The sequence below is a fragment of the Diadema setosum genome, chromosome 21 (genome assembly GCF_964275005.1).
Source record: "Diadema setosum chromosome 21, eeDiaSeto1, whole genome shotgun sequence".
Taxonomy (NCBI): Eukaryota; Metazoa; Echinodermata; class Echinoidea; order Diadematoida; family Diadematidae; genus Diadema; species Diadema setosum.
The window spans coordinates 3116656-3134087 of NC_092705.1; the positions used below are offsets into that span (position 1 = coordinate 3116656).

The 17432-nt window shown below is 39.2% G+C and overlaps 1 protein-coding gene across 1 annotated transcript in view; it reads left to right on the forward strand.

Moving 5' to 3' along the window:
* Positions 1-17432, forward strand: part of LOC140244219 (diacylglycerol kinase delta-like) — a 94311-nt gene that overhangs the window by 71704 nt on the left and 5175 nt on the right. Inside the window, exons 8-17 of the mRNA XM_072323855.1 lie at positions 5377-5516; positions 6400-6639; positions 7416-7515; positions 8421-8832; positions 9576-9686; positions 10354-10542; positions 11922-12065; positions 14799-14855; positions 15838-15958; positions 16410-16520. Coding sequence (XP_072179956.1) covers positions 5377-5516; positions 6400-6639; positions 7416-7515; positions 8421-8832; positions 9576-9686; positions 10354-10542; positions 11922-12065; positions 14799-14855; positions 15838-15958; positions 16410-16520 — 1625 coding nt within the window. The remainder of the gene's footprint in view (positions 1-5376; positions 5517-6399; positions 6640-7415; positions 7516-8420; positions 8833-9575; positions 9687-10353; positions 10543-11921; positions 12066-14798; positions 14856-15837; positions 15959-16409; positions 16521-17432) is intronic.

Sequence of the window (17432 nt, forward strand, 5' to 3'; positions counted from 1 at the left end):
GAGAAAAGGACAGATACGGCACGACCAATTTCCCTCCCGAGTTAGGAGAGGATGCCGATACGTCCCCATCTCTTCTCATCTTTATTGGTCAGTGCTGTGCTTGGGAAAGTGTAGTGACTCTAGCACCTTCGCTAACTCAAAAACTCTCGCATGTGACAGCTCAATTCTTAAGTTGCGTTGACATTATTGGACGGTTGCACTACGCACAGCTAAAGTGGACCGCGCCACCTATAGATGACATCTTGATGCCAGTGAAGATAATGTCAACGTTGAGTTGCCCTTCTAACTTTTCAGACTGGGAGGGGGACAGAAAAAGTAATTATGTGTGTGTGTGTGTGTGTGTGTGTGTGTGTGTGTGTGTGTGTTTGTGTGTACATTAACTTACAAGAGATATCAGGGAATGCTCAAAGAATAAATCTACATGACGATTTGCAACTCTAGCCCCTCTTTACCTGACCCTCTACACATTGCATGGGACAGATTTTATTAGAGCTGCCAGCTTCATCAATTTGCCAGGAAATTCCCTAAGGATACACTCTCCTGGCCCCCTGACATATTGCAGACAAAAAATCTGTGATAATAATAAAATAGATAAAGAATAAATGAATAGAAATAATAAAAATTTTTGTATTGCAGATATGGAAAGAAATGTTATTTCAACTTGACATAACTCACATACATATTATTCCTGCAGTGTATAGTCATATGTCATCATAAGTTGACGTAACCCAATTATGTAATTTTAGACTGGTGTTAGTACAAGTAGATGCAAGGTTTTGCAAAAGTTGATACTGAGGAGTGACTAAGGACATTGCATGTATGGCTTGCACAGGGGCTTTGTCATAGTTCCCCCAAAAAAGGGGCCAAAAGAGGTTTTTGGTGTAGATTTAGGGTGGAGTTGGACCACACCTATACGCCCTGCTGTTTCCTCCTAATGATGCTCCTCATTGCTTCAAACAAAATCCTTGACAGCTCTGCTGAGTGTAGCACATTTGATAAACAGTGTATGCTAATGTGCAGTACACCGATACCAGTTAGCCGCATTCTAATCTAATGAAATGCTTCATCAGTGGATGTAAAGTAGATTACTAGGCTACCTCCACCGGAAGAAGCTCTGGGCGTCTTTTGCCCCCCAAAAGGGATGATGCATTCTAAGATGGCTTTCTCATTAAATTCCAGAGTGCAACTCACCTCCTGTATGAGCTGGGAGGGGAGGCAGTGAGGAGAGGGGTTTGCTTTGATGATTTGGTCAGATCGCAGCCAAGGGAATGATAGCCCTAGGTGATTGGGTCGTACTCCATGCGCTCCAGATATGCCAAGCGGAATCAGAATTGTGTTGTTAATGATCAGAGACCGCCAATGTACATACTGTATGATGATTGTTTTGCCATGTGTATAGGGCAGAAAGGGGGTGAGAAATAATACAGGTGTGGTTTATTTAATCAAAGACAATCTGGGCTAATGGTAATACCCATCACAAACAAAACATTGACGTAGGTCTGCAGTGAAAACTGGATCATCAAAGCAAATAATCATGATTTCTCATACCAAATAGCTTCAAATGTTTGCCTTCTGTATGTTATGATAAAACGTGTACACATTAATGATTGTTTGGAGTACATCATGAATACATTAGAATTTTAAACTGTTTATCTCATGATGAATGGAATAAATCAAAAGTAGCAAAAAAAAGAAGTTAATTTTGGGAGTAAAATTTTGGGAAGCTACGTAGCACCACCATCCTAAAGCACATATCAGTACTTGACTGTGAAACCTCAAAGCACTGATGCAGTCCCTTGCATCATAAAGATATGTGCTGTTCCACTCATTTAAACCAAATGAGATGGACATTATTTCCCATGTGGTAGCGAGGTAGAGTCTTAGGTAATAAATTACATTGTCACATGATGCAGAACTCTACTTAATTACAAAATAATTAGATTTTACTGAGAGATAGAGATAGGGTCTTTAACGAAATTGACTGGTAAACAGAGAAAATTGATCGAAATAAAGAGATGAGGAGCCAGACAGAGAGAAATACAAGTACATCAATGAATAGGAAGTAGACTGATGGATAGGCAGATAGACATACCAATATAACTATACATATATAAGCATTTTTTTCCAGTAACTGAAGTGTTTTTGTTCAATTGTGGCTCTCTCCAAATGAAGCACTGTGAGATGAAGTCTCTCCTATCTGCGCCAGGAGTGGCACTATGTGGCAAACTTGGTGCTTTAGGAGATGCCATTAGAAAATAGCATTGTTGTTGTTGTTGGTTTTGTTGTTGTCGTCATCATCGTTGTTGTTGTTGTTATTATTATTATTATTATGTATAGATTGATAGAAATAGAGAAAATGGGATAGACAGAGAAACAGATAAGAATTTGTAAAAGTTTAAAAAAGTCTCTCCAAGGTCATATGTGTTATGACAGCCAGAAATTACATCATATGCCACATCTCAACAACAGCAACAAGAGTATTAAACAGAGTGATTTATTGGCATCAAAAGCTCAAAGTTCTTTTGAAGGACAGGGAGGGCAGAAAGTAATTAAGACAAGAGAACCAGCGGAAGTCACTTACTGCCAGGCAGACAACGGTCTCCCTCCCTGCTGGGAGTGCACTTACCGGTTCGTCTTGCGCAATGTGCGCAATTCGATTATTACTAACTTGGAGTTTGCGGTGATTCGCAGCATGCGAGCAGCCAACCAGCCGGCCGTGGGGGTTGGGGGGGAGCCTAATTAGTGCAAGGGAGTCGACCCTGGCTTTATCATTGTGATTGAATCTAATTAGTTCCCATTTATATTGGCTATTTAGTAGGAGGTAATCAAATAACCGAGTTTCTTCCATATGCGTGGGTGGGCCTGGACGAGGCCAAAAGTTGATTAAGTGTGGAGATGTAGGAACTTTATTGAGAATTTGGAGCAACTATAGCTTATTAGCTGTCTTGCATTTACTTGTTAGCTTTAAGAGATTAAATCTTGATTACATGGAGGTTTTTGCCATAGATTGTGCTTTGTATTAATGTTTCATTAAGCATGTTTACAAAATTACTTCATCTCCATTAGCATGACAAACTTAGAGGTCATATCTATCTTATGCATATTGATGGCATTGATGTCACAGCTCTGATTGTCCACTTCTAGCACAAATATTCAGGAATATATTGCTGTTGTTAGAAGTAAAGTTGGGTAGTGGTTCTTGGCTTTTTGAAAGATATGGGCAGCCCTCTGTTTCCGACACTACTCAGATAAAATACAATACACTGCTTGAGGTAATTCTGAATCGCTCAAGATTATGCCAAATATTTCCGCTTTTCGTATCTGAAATCATACCATGCATTTTAAGCCCATGTGAGAAGAGATTGATAGTGACGTATCATCTTTACATGTATCTCTGTCCGTTAATGATCCATACGTAGATGTGTCCTTGATGTCTTTTAAAAAAAAAATGACAACAAGAAAATCGCGATGCACACTTGAACGCTCTGTAAAATGTGCCAGTTTGTGAAATGTGCCAGTCAGCTCATGAGGAGTTAACCCATTGCCAACAAAAGGATGGAGGCTCGTCTGAAATGCAAACAGGGATATTGGAATTTCATTGCTGGAAAGGGTCAAATGATGAATGACCCTGTAGTGCTAGTGTATCATTATGCTTCCATTTAGCCTTCTGTTCATCCGAGCCATGTTTTGATAAAGAGATATATTGGATGTCCAGTTAGTAGTAAGCCCCAAAAACAGCTGTGACATCAGCGGGTATGATACACTGTGGCCTTGGCTCGGGCATAGGGTCCTTCCCACTCCAACAGCGGGCAGGCAGACAGCCAGCCTAAACCTTGAATTAATCAACGCTGCCCTCATTTTGAACCCAATATGAAATCTCAGCACTTTTTTAACCATACAATAATGCTCCACCCCCTCCCCCTACACATCCATAAATTCCCCCTTCCCTACAGCTCCCCCCCCCCCCCCACTCCTTTTTGATTACGGTCCAGTTCCCCCTCCTGTCCAAAGAGTTTTTCCTGTTTAACCTCCTCTGGGAGTACTGATTTACGAAATGTCATTGATATTTGCTGCAGACAAACAATGTAGATTGACTGTGGCAATGAATAGTTTGCACCTGCTGGGCGCAGACTGAAGGACTGGTCTAAAAATAGGACCTGGCTCTCTACATAAACCATTTGCAACGGGTCTGTGGAATGCAGACCAATTCTCTCAGACAACACCAGCAGTGAACTGTCTACTGCATGTACTTGTAATTTGTGTCTGCAGCTAGGCTGTGGTATGCAAACTCATTTCCCCAGATGTGTATCTGTAATTGTTAATATCAAGCACAGATGGGGAGCTGGTACTTCCGGCCAATCAACTGTCACTCAGACGGTTTTACAAAATGGGTCTTACAATGCTCCCTATATTCATGGCCGTAGAACCCTCCCTGATATATTCCTTCAGATTTGCAGGCTAGATATAATAATAATAATATTAATAGTAATAATAATAATGATGATGATGATGATGATGATGATGATGATGATGATGATGATGATGATGATGATAATAATAATATGTAATAATAATAATATATAATCATTTTTAATCACTCCATCTGTCTAACACATTGTATCTACAATTGTCTTTGTGAGTTTAAATGCTCATTGGTATTTTTTTACATCCGAAAGATGACATTTCATCACATTGATGACATGTACGATCTGTCTATCATATTGCTTCCTGTCCCTTAACCTGTTGAGGATGGACTGATTTTGCTACAACACGCATTTCCCATAGACATCTGCCTGAGTATACTCAGGACTCATCCTCAACGGGTTAACTATGTTACATTCTGTCAATCAGTTGACATATTGAAATCGCCTCCTCCTACATTCCCTCGTCCACTTAAAAATCACTCTGATTTCCGGACAATAATCTTTGGGATCTATCTATCTATCACTCTTTTCCGTCTTTCCCAGAAGTTGATTTCATCTTTCACATATTGTAAAGATTTCTATCCTCATATTTTTATTTTGTTTGCATAGGTGGAATTTTTCCTCTGCTCCCAGGGTTTTCTGTTATGCTCCTCATAATTCTCTCTTTTTCCTTTACATCTTTCAATTCTCTTGCCAATATCTGGTGTTTGCCAAAGTCAGTGATGTTTTGTGCATCACCATTTCTTATTACTGCATCTTTGTTTCCCTCTAACCATTCCCTTCTGATACTCAAGACAATAATGCAATGAATTACCACAAACTTTTGCTCTATTTTCATAATCCGCACCCTTTCTCTCTTGCTGCACTGCATGTTTTTCTATTTTCTGTTCATCCTCCTGTTAACTTGTGAGATATAATCTGTTCTTGTATTTCTCTCTCTCTCTCTGTGCAGTGCCGCATTGGTGTTCTTCCGCTGGGTACAGGCAACGATCTGGCCCGTGTGCTAGGGTGGGGCACAGCCTGTGATGATGATACCAATCTACAGATGATCCTGGAGAAGTTAGAGATAGCTAGCACGAAAATGCTGGACAGGTGAGACTAACTCTTTGGAAACGGTAGCCATAGCAACGATGCCTTAAATGACCAGAGCAGAAAACTGTGTAGACTCATGCTTTTGTATTCCTAAGTGTGTGTCTTCTTTATGGAAAGGATCAGTGTCTTCACCAGCAGTGTATGTTATACAGAGTTGTGTATATTATGTTTCATAGTCTTGGTACCATGAAACTTATCCCCAGAGATGCATGATGCTATCAAGTCCTCACACACGACTTTTGGAGGAAAAAGGAAAGTATGGAAACTATCTACTTGACGAAGGTCAGAAGTCGCACAGATGGTCGGAGATAGAGATTTTTATATTATGGTTTTCCCTTAGCTTCGCAGATAGATATTGTTAGAGGTAATATTGAAAGAGCTACTATTTTTTTTTTCAAGCTATGTTGTAACTACCATTTCTGAGCAACCCATTGCATTTGCTGCCTACTGGACATTGCTGTGTTGGGGACAGTGTTGGTTTATCACAGATGTATAATGCAACCCTCTCTCTTTCGATTGCTCTCTCTTTCCCTAATCTATCTTTCTATCTATCTATCTATCTATCTATCTATCTATCTATCTATCTATCTATCTATCTATCTATCTATCTGTATGTCTATCCATCTATCTTTCTGGATTTCTATTTCCAATTATCCATCTATCTATCTATCTATCTATCCATCTAATCATCTATCTATCTATCTATCTATCTGTCTGTCTGTCTGTCTGTCTATCCATCTGCCTGTCTTATTTCTTTCTATCTCTATCTTTCCTATTTCTCTTCCTCTCACTTTCTTTATCTCTTTCTCTCTGTATACCTGTCTGTCTGTCTCCCCTTATCATCTTCTCCATTTTTTTTCTCATCATCCGTCCTCCAATCCAGATGGAGTATTTGGACCAAGGAGATACCCATTGAGCATTCCGCGGGCCCCTCCAGGGGTACAGGGGAAGGGGACAACAAGCTGGAGAGTGAGCGGGAGGCAGCGGAGGAGGGCGGGATGGAGGGGGAGAGCGAGGGCCACAGGGAGAAAGAGATGATCATGAAGTACGAGGACTCTGTGGCGACGCATCTCGCCAAGATCCTCCACTCGGACGAGAACACAGAGGTCATCTCATCCGCAAAGTGAGTAGTGGCAGCGAAGTGGGTTTTCCCTACCACCGCCCTTTGCGGCAGGGGGAGTCTCGTGGCATGATTGTTATGGAGTAAGAAACAGTGCACTGAGGGGCAAATCAGAGACATATCATTTACATTATATTGTGTCATTGGGACTGTCAATTGTTGTTTCATTGTCAAGTAATTTAAATAGTTTCTAAAAATAGCTCTCATGAGTTATGAGATTTTTGTAGAATACAAGTGGATCATCAGATGGAACCATGAGTATGTTTATGAAATCTATATTCAATAGTCATTGCTATGATTGTACTCCACCAAAGCTAAATGCAACGCTTTTTTCCAATGTGTTTTTTTTTTTCAGTGGTCGGAGTAGAGTTGATTGGTCACTCATGATTACAGTTTACTTGTAGTTTAATCGGCATGCCATGATAATTGTCAGCAAGATTTCTGTGCGTGATTCTGATCAGCGGTTCAGGAGGTACATTTGCACAATCCCATGCAGTTGCCACTTTTAATGGATGACAAGTCTCTGATTTACACAGTCCCACACATGTAAATTTGTGTTAGCACCAAGTGTCGTTAGGATTTGCAGTGTTATTAATTGCATTTGAGGTTTTTATCTACTTGTGTAGTGTACAGAGTCTTGTAAAAGACAGTAAAAGATTTTGTAGAAAAAAAATGATGGAGAAAATGTGTGGTTTTAACAAATAGGAGTACATTGTAGGAATTCTAATTATATACACTTCAATTTTTATTGTTATGTTCATTGTTTCTTTGATACACAGGGTGTTATGTGAGACCGTGAAGGATTTTGTGGAGAAGATTGGTCAGGCCTATGAAGAAGGGGGCTCCCACTCTGGAGATGCACAGATCATGAAGGAAAAGGTGAGTTTACACCCTTTACTTGGCATCATAAGAAATCAAAGTAACAAAATGACCGATATAAGATGTGATTTCTTACTCTTGCACAGAATGATGCTTAATTAATCAACTGAGAGTGTTATAGGTCGTAATTGTGTTGATGTCTCAACTCATAGACTATTTATCTGAACAGGATTTCCTGCCAGCTGTTCATTGAATGAGAAACTTTAGAACTGTGACCTCAAAGGATAGTCTTGAGGCCATTTTTTTTCTAGATCACAAACAGACAAACAGAGAGAGTGAATATTTCATCAGTCCAAAGACAGTTGGAGGTTAGACTACACATCCCATCCTCCCTGAAAAGCCTTTGAAGGTTCTGATATGTCATCGTGCCAGCACATGAAAATTTGTAGTACCATTGCACCCATTCACCCCTCCACTAAACATGTAGATATCTCACCTTGTGCTAAATACATCTACAGACTAAATCGTCAACAAAGAATGCAGAAAATGTGTACGTCCCTCCTACCAATGAGCGACTTATGTAACCATCCTTGTGGGTTGACATGGAAGTGACATGAATTGCGGGAGGTGTTCTTTCTAATGAGTTCAGAACTCTAAGCACCGAGAACATCCTTCATATGACAGTGACCTGAATGGTTGAATTATAGCCCACTCCTCCATAAGTTCAGATGTACATGTAGGCATAAAATAAAATAGGCATGATCTGTTAATCTTTTGGTTTAATCACCATTACAAATTTTAAGTTTGGGAGAACAACCAGCAAATTACCAACTCCCTAGCTACCCCTCCTGCACTATTACTTGCATTGTTTAAAGTTTAGATTGTCCATCCATCCATTCATCTCTAGTGCTATTTCACCATAAGAGTGTATGCTATTTACCATAATTGTGTTTTTATCTCCAAAGTGTGCACTCTTAAACGAGAAGCTGAACCTCCTGCTCCAGACGTTGAAAGTTGAGGCACAAGCCACGCCCGTACCCCCCGGCACCATCCTCCCAATCATCACCGCAGCAGCAGCCGCGGCCACCTCCACCGCAGCCACAACCTCCTGTGTCGGTGCCAACGGTAGCGGTGCCGGTGCCGGTGGCCTGCGCCGCCAGCCATCCCACGGCTCGGAGAAGCACCTGGACGAGTCGCAGGAGAAGGACGAGAAGGAGGTGTCCGAGATCAAAGAGGGTGTTGCCGACGGCGACACCCTGGAGCAGATGATGGGCCCCTCCACCTCCTCCCGTGTCTTCAAACCCCGGGATGCCCTCATGTCGCGGGCCAACAGCCTCAAGAAGGCGGTGCGGCAGATCATTGAACAAACGGAGAAAGGTAAGATTCATGCACATATTCAGTCATTGAAATCTCTTATAAGTTATCCTATAAGTAGATATTTATTGCTGCCAAGTGAAAGGACATACAAAAAAATTGTAATGCTTCAATGAACCTTTGCAAAGGAATATTCATGTATTTACACGTAATTGCAAAGCGTCATTTGCAAGTAATCATGCTTTTTAAAGTCTTAACGTTATTATTTCTTTGTGTAACGTGACTGTGGGTATGTCTAGAAAAATGGGAAAATATCATTGAAGAGACAATTATGTCCTATATTTCCTTTCAATGAAATAAAGTTGCATGAGAAGGTGTTGACCTCTGTAATGATGATGTTCATCATTCAAAGCTTCTTATCAGTTTTATGAATGGGTCTGTGAATTGTAATAACAAGACAAAAGGAATGCACCTTTGAAATATGACAATGAGAATTTAGTCCTTCAGCTACTACAGAACACATGACTGTGTGTGTATCCAGTGAGAACATGTGGAGATTCAGTGAACAGAGATATCAACAGTTAGTGCAATGCTGTTTACAAGGGTGGCGTCCCTGAATGAATCAATTCGTCTGTGTAATATAAAACATCAGATTCTGAGTTTATGGTGCGAAAGGTTTGAGTCATCCAGACATACTTCTGAGTTTACCGAGTATGCAATGGTGAGAGCAAGTGTATCAAATGCAACTGTGCAGGAAATGAGTTTGCTCAATTTCTTCATCCAATTCATTTCTTTGTCGTCTGCAGCCGTCGACGAACAAAACGCACAGACGGAGGAGCAGGAGGCAAAGACTATCCAGGCCATAGCAGCCACTGCCGCCGCAGCCATGACGAGCGCCACAACAGCCACAACTCAAGGTGAGTTGCCACCGTGGAGTCCCTCGTCAGCACCAATCAACAGCCGCGGCTCTGTTCACCTCCTCCTCACCCCTTCTCCTTTCCTTCCTTCCTTCATCTATCCCTCAATCCATCCCTCCATCTATCTTTCTATCAATCCCTGCGCTTGAGTTACATATGTTACATACCTGTTGGTACTCATTATATCCACAACAGCAATGAGTCAAATAATCCTGTGATTGTGCAATTCATATTGTGTCTGCCTCAACTCATGGCATCCCAGAATCCACATTCCTTTGGTCAGATTCTGCATGTTTGTTATGATTTGTACTATTCATTGAGAGTGATATTATGGGTAAGAGTGAAGAATTATCTGTAATGTGAGCACTTTTGTTGTATGTATTATAATTGTATTTTTCTATGGCAGAAATTTCAAAAGCCTTTGACAAGTACTTACAGAATTTATAGCAGATTTTTAACAACAGAATATTACATTTTTTGAATCTTTCTCCAATATAAGTTATGCAGTGAAAGTCAGAGTTGTCGCTCTGATCATGACAAGATGATGATTTTCTCTTGCGAAATATCCAAAGGATCTAGAATTAAACTTTGATATGTGCATACAGCGTACCATTGAATGCATCTGATTCTCAACACACTCTTTTCCCTGTCATTCTAACACTTCCAGGCACCAAGCCTCACGTTACGATAGTGACGCCCTCCAGCGACCTCGAAATCTCCGACGGGAACGAGGATGAGGACCAGATCACCGCGGAGCACCCAGCGGAGCCGGTCAAGGGAGGGCATCCGGGCACCCGGCCCTCCTTCTCCATCTATGTTTCCTCCACCAAGGCCAAGATTGAGAAGAAGAAAGCCGGTAGGGCTCACAGTGCCAAAGCTAGACAAAGCTTTGGGTTTTTTCCATCTTTAGTTGTTGTTTGATTTAATTTGGGTGTATTCAAGTTTATGAATATCACTAACATTGGTGTATAATGGCCATATGAATTTGAACAAGTGATTTATTTTGAACATGTGGTTCATTTTATGCACCCTTTTAATGAAATATACCACACACATATGTTTGTACTTTTTATATCGCAGTCTGCTTCTGGGAATTCAGAAGATTTTAGATGAATATGGTATGGTGGAGTTAAAAGTTTTGTGGCAGCAACATTCTCATCCAGAGACTCACACAATTTCGCAAAACATTCCTAGACTGTGTAATTCAGACAGGAAGTTTTGACAGATATGAAACTTGATATTTGAGAAAAAAATGTTTCCAGAAGTGGTAGTCTGCGACATGACAGAACTTTATATCCCTGGAACAGAGTCTTGATTGAGTTGGGTGGAGGGGGGTTGTTTGGGTTTCTTTGTTTTGTTTTTTTAACACAAAATTGACGGTAATACACTGTTAGTTTTTCAGGTTTTCACCTCATGCATTTATTTTGATGGTTTCACCTCATGGTTTAACGAGTTTACAAATCACGTGTGGCATATTAGACAGTAATTTGTTTTCTAATGGGACCACCCAGAATTTGTAGATGTGAGGGACTGCATAAAATTTGTTTTTTGTTCACTTTTATTTTGTACTTGACGTGAGACTTTCAGTTCGAAATCACCAATTGATTGATATTTGACTTGTCAATGTTTTGGCCTCTGTTGTTTTATTTGGAGCATTTCAATTTTTTTCTATGCATTGCACAAGTGACAAACTTTTGGCACTTTTATGATTTCCACTGCAGCCACACTCATTTTGGGTTGAAATCAGCAGATATTTTGTTTCCTTTCCTCCTACAGCTCTGCTGCAAAGCACTGGCCGAAAGTCTTGTGTTTTTGTTTCTCATATTTTGAACAATTTGTTTCAGCAGGTATAGACATCAAACAAACAAATCATGAGAAGAAGAAAGAAAAAGAAATAATGACTTTAAATACTGGATTGATGACAGAAACGAATTCCAACAAGGTTTGCATTCCAAAATGTCTACTAAAGACAGAAAGTTCAGATTATTTTTTTTTTGTATTTGTTCAAATGTAACGCATTCTTCCGCAACTGTATGCAGAGATATATAAAAGTTTGTGTGCATATGAATGCATACATTCACACTTGTACAAGGTATCTGATATTCCTTTAATGGGACATGGCATTTGATTGCATATGTTTGCCTCCAACAACAACAGAAGCTGCAACAGAAAAAAAAAAAACAACCACAACAACAACTACAACAACAACAACCAAACCACTTTTTCTTTTCGTAGAGCGAATCGGTCTGAAATCGCCCCGGTCTCCCTTCCGAATGCGCCGCATCAGCCACGGCAGCACGCTGTCCTCTCACGCGGGGACGGGCCCCGTAGGGCTCTCGCACAAATTCGGCAGCATGGAAAACATTTCCGTCCTGCCAGGCAAGTCCATATGTTATCCCCCAGTGACACTACCCCCACCCCTCCCCCTTCACCTGTCCATCACCACCACTCACCGCAAACCACCAGCTATTAACCCACTAACTCCCCATCCCCCCCCCCCATCCTCTAAACACAGCTATATCACAGCAACCTGCCTTTCAATGGACGAGATTGTCGTTGCCGTCTTTGTTATGTGCGTGATAACTAACAACCACAGTCTGATTTTTGCTGTGAAGACCCAAACCCCGGTCACAATTCTCGTCTTTTGCCGTCGATTTGTTACTGCATGGTGATCAGCTGTTTCCGTTCCATCCTGTATATCTGTGCGACAAATGCAAAATCATGTGACTGTATTCCATTCATACAGATTTGGGCACCAGTTCTAATTCTTGGTCTTGATTTCCAGAGCAAAACAAAAACATGTATATATATATATATATATATATATATATATATATATATATATATATATATATATATATATATATATATATATATATATATATATATATATATGTATATATATATATATATATATATATATATATATATATATATATATATATATATATATATATATATATATATATAGTAATTCAAGCATTTATGTTCTTTCACCATCTTCAAAGAACCATCACAAGCTATTTCTGTGAAATATTTCTGATTATCGCAATTTCAGTTGAGGCTGAAATCTTGCTGGTTTGACTGCACATGTTCATAAACTACCACAGTATATATTCCATTCTCTCTGCATTTATAATACATGTATATTCTAAATTACACCTGTGATATTACAGAGGATTTCGTCGAGGCTTATAACAAATAAAACAAAGAATTATGTGTGAAGTGTTTTGAAGTTTGAGGTTTGCCAACTTTGTGCTATCAGTAGATCACGGAAAACATTTGGATTTTGAGCATGGCTTTGTGAGTGACTTTTATCGAAACCATCAGAGCTTTAGTGCATATTTGTCACAGTGTAGTGATGTGGGAGGCATGGGACACACAATATAGAGGGGGGGGGGGTGAAAGGGGAGGCGCTTAAGTTTGTTTGGTCTTTTTTCATGCTGTATCTAGATGGTGCCCAGCGTTCTGTGCGTGTTTCATGCTGCGTTGTTTGAATGCCACTGCTAACAGTTTAAAAACACATAGGAATACAATTTTCTCTTGTTTCCTTGAATCATAAACTATAGGTGTACTGATAGATAAATTTTTATCACCATGTTTACAAAGAGGAGTGGCTCAGCTTTGTAAGCAAGAAAATTCCAACACCTGGTCACGAAAGAAGACTTTGATCTGAAGGGAAAGTTGTTTTGAGTGTACTCACTCTATTAGAATGAAAGATTGGTGAGAATCTAGGCAGGATTTAACAAACAATGACAGAAAGAAGATAACCATCTACCTGTCAGTATTTCATCTGAACATGTTCATGTCTATCGCTAGGAATTTGTTTTTGTTTTTTTCATGACCTATTTTTTTGAATTCTGACAATGACATGTTGATAATAAAGAGAAATTACCCATTTCTTGTCTTTTTTGTAACAAAAATTGAAGTAGGCTTGTTGTAGACATTTTTTTTCCTCAGGTGTAAGGTAATGTGAATCGAAGTGCATTGTGCTTTGAAGTACTGCTGAGCTGGAGGGTTATGTTAAAGAGATGTATAATGGACATTTATTTCAATCACTGTGCTGCATAAATAATGAGTAGTTCTAGGTGGAGACAGGGCAATGCTTTTTGCAAATGAATGAATCTGGCTGGTTTGTTTGTTTGTTTGTTTGTTTGTTTGTTTGTTTGTTTGTTTGTTTGTTTGTTTGTTTTGTTCAACTTTGTTTTGTTTGCTGTGCTTTGTCATATCTTACACTCATGTCGTCATGGGTCATTTCACAATTATTTGTCTGGTGGTAGTAGTGGTTAGCTACCTGGGATGAGGTGTATATGCATTTGAACAGCAGCAGCAGTATTCATAACTTCATAACCGGATATCTGTGTCATGTTGTTTTTGTTTTGTTATGTCTTGCCTTGTAACAGCATACAACTGATTACTCACGGTCATATATGCTTTATTATGTGCAGCATCGCTTTATGTATTGTGCTCTGTTACCAAGCAAAGAACACCCTCTTTTTTTTGTTAATATTTATGCACATACCGCACCCTTCTTAAAATCGTTTTACTTTTGTATTTTTTAATTTGCAGAGTAATTTGAGATACTTTGGGTTGCTCTAACCAAACTGCTTGCCAATCCGATTGCATTGCAATCCTTCCTAAAGCAGAATTTTAGAGCTAATACGCAGAGTGGGTTGCTGTTTTTGTGACTTTATGCCACTCTCTTGGCATTTTTTTTTTCTTTTGTCAAATACATATTCATTTTATTTTGCTTTGTCATTGCTACTGAAATGGTATAAAAGATAAAGATGAAATACTAGATCCCAATATCTATGTATCAATGTGGTTTTAATTATACTTAGATCCAGAGTATAGAGATTAAAGCTAGTATTAGACCTATTACTGTTACAAGGATACAGTAAAATGTGCTTTTAACTTGCTAATCATTCTTCGCCATGTGCCTCGTCCGCAAGGAAGAAGGTCACATCAACAGTAACCATATAGCACTTTTGAAATTCAAAACCACCAGTATCTCTCCAAAACAATGACTTGAAAATTGATTTACAATGAAGGGTAAGAGCCCTTGTGATTCACCCGGTCTTGACACTTGTGTATTTTTTTTTCTACCTCCAGGTTTAGACACATTGTTAGGACCAAGCTTAGGGCGAACTAACCCCATGCTAAGCAAGAGTAAGTAACTTCGCTTTCAGTATCTCCTTAATGAAATATTCCTCCCTGCTTTGTCTCTTTTTACGTTTTTATTGTCTTCATTTTATACCCCGCTGGAATCCCGCCCCCAAAAAAAGGCCACAACACAGCAAGCAGCCCTTGGAAGTGATCCTTTATTCCATGTCCCCCTTTTATTGTGATGTCCCAGAATCATGTCCATAAAGATGCAATTCCAAGCCATGTTTGAGCCGACTTTGACAAATAGAGTACTGCATAAGCTGTTATTTTCGCATACAGATATTTTTGTGAATAAAGAGCTCACAGACATTTTCGCGAGATGGTGTTTTCCTGAATTGATACCAACACCATTGTAATTGCACTATTACCCTAGCGCATGGCGACATTTTCATGTGATGTTAATTTCGCTACCAAACTGTGATTCAAGAAATTCGCGAAAATTAAGCCCTCGTGAAAATAGCAGCTTATACAGTAAATTGAATCGAGTAGAATCATATTTGAGGTGTCGTTGAAATCACTGAAAGAATTAAGTTTCTCTAAATGACTTTTGCCAATATTTAGGAGGGAAAATTGTAAAACATAAAAAAAAAAATTCAGGTCACTCTTATTATTTTATATTGTTATACACATTGTTCCTTTGATCGGAGACTGCAATCATCAACTGTGTAAGTTCTTGAGCCAAAGATGATTTATTCTTATTGATTGATTGATTTGATTTTCTATTTTTTATTGATTTTCTATTTTTACCTTTCCTTCATAGTTGGAGCAAGTAAATCTGTAAATTTTTTTCCAATCAGTTAGCCAACAACATATAGGCCCTACAGCTTAAAAAGCATTAATCAGCATCATTGTTTAGAATTTGTCAATTTGCTAAAAGAAATAACTAGAGTATCTACAAAACTTATCTGTGCACATATTTATGTATTCAGTTTTATTTTTCTTCCAATATGTAGGCTAATTTTGCACCATCTTTTCTCACCTACAGGTATAGGGACCCTGGCCGGGGGAATGAGCGGGGCGGGAATCATCAGCAAGGTTCTCCTGGCCAATGCCGACGCCCTCTGCGCCGCGGCCTCCCCGCTCATGGACCAAGACATCGATGTGGTGTAAGTACATTGGTACCGACTGTACCCTCTGTGGTACACTGATTACCAACTGGATCGTAATCTTCAAGTTTTGGCTTCAGGTTTTTCTTCTTTTTTGTGTGTATCATTAATGTAATGAAAATTAAAGGAAAGATGCCATGTTTTGTGTATGTGTTTCATTATTGTTGTTGGGTTTTTGTTTGTTTGGTTTTATTTATATAGGGTAGAGGAATATGAGTACATTTAGTAAGAAATTTATGAGAGAATGCTGAATGTTGTTCTAAATGTGTTTATATCTGAATTTGTCATTTATTCTACCTTCACACACTGTATCTGTAGGAAATATATGGGAATTGAAGCTGATTATTTTTCGTCTTTTTTTTTTCAATCTTGAAAAGGGAAGGCAATCAAAATAATATTTTTTCACCTCAACAGTACAACACAAAGTTTTTCTCATCTTTTCTCTCTGCAGAGAGGGCTACTCAGAGTCTTGCGTGATGAACAATTACTTTGGCATCGGTCTGGACGCAAAGATCAGTCTGGATTTCCACAACAAGAGAGAGGAGCATCCGGAGAAGTGCAGGTCAGTCTTTCCTATCCTTGGACGAAAAAAAAAAGAGAGACACATATGAATAAAAAGAAAATGTTTTAAGCATGGACTGTTTTGATCCTCCTTTTATTTGCTTGTTTGTTTTTTTAGGCTTTCGTTTCGAAAAAAGTAGACATGAAGTGGGAATGCTTATATTGTATCTCTAGCACTCCGAGGGTATACTTTGTGTATTTCACAGACTGTTTTGTTTTGGTTTTTCAAGGTCTTGTGCGTGTTCATGTATTTGATAGTATTTGCTCATAAATTGCAAAGCATCTTGTAATTATGATTTGATTAACAATGATTATGATTTTCATGTGCAAGAAGAAAGGCCGTTTCCCAAATCTTTGAATGTGTATTGCATATTTTGTTGGAAAGTAGAAACTCATCTCATGCCCTTTGGTAAGAACTTGTTCAAATCTTCTGGCATCTTCATGTCTATGCAGGTCATGCTAAATTCATGAATAGGGACATGAGTGAACAAAATTTCAAATAAAGATTAATTCCAGTTTCAGCCAGGATCAGCTCACATGTACGTGTGTTTGATATTCACTTGTATACCAACAGTAAGTCGAATCCAAGGATATGCATTATATAGATGATGACTGGCGGCGAAGGGAACATAACGAATGTTCCGCCCGAAGGGTTTGAAATGCTATCGAGGGAGGTTATAAGTCCTGAGACAAAGTCGAGGGACTTACAGCCTCCCGAAATGGCATTTCAAACCCTGAGGGTGGAACGTTTAGTACATGTTCCCGACAACAAAAGTCATCCTCTGTTATATTATATGGGTTAGTCAAATACCATCATCTGCAGGCAAATTTATCCTATCGACTGCGTGAAAAATATGATCATTCAATCGTTTGGTATCGTTTGTCATTTGTTACATGAAAATGTTTTCCCATG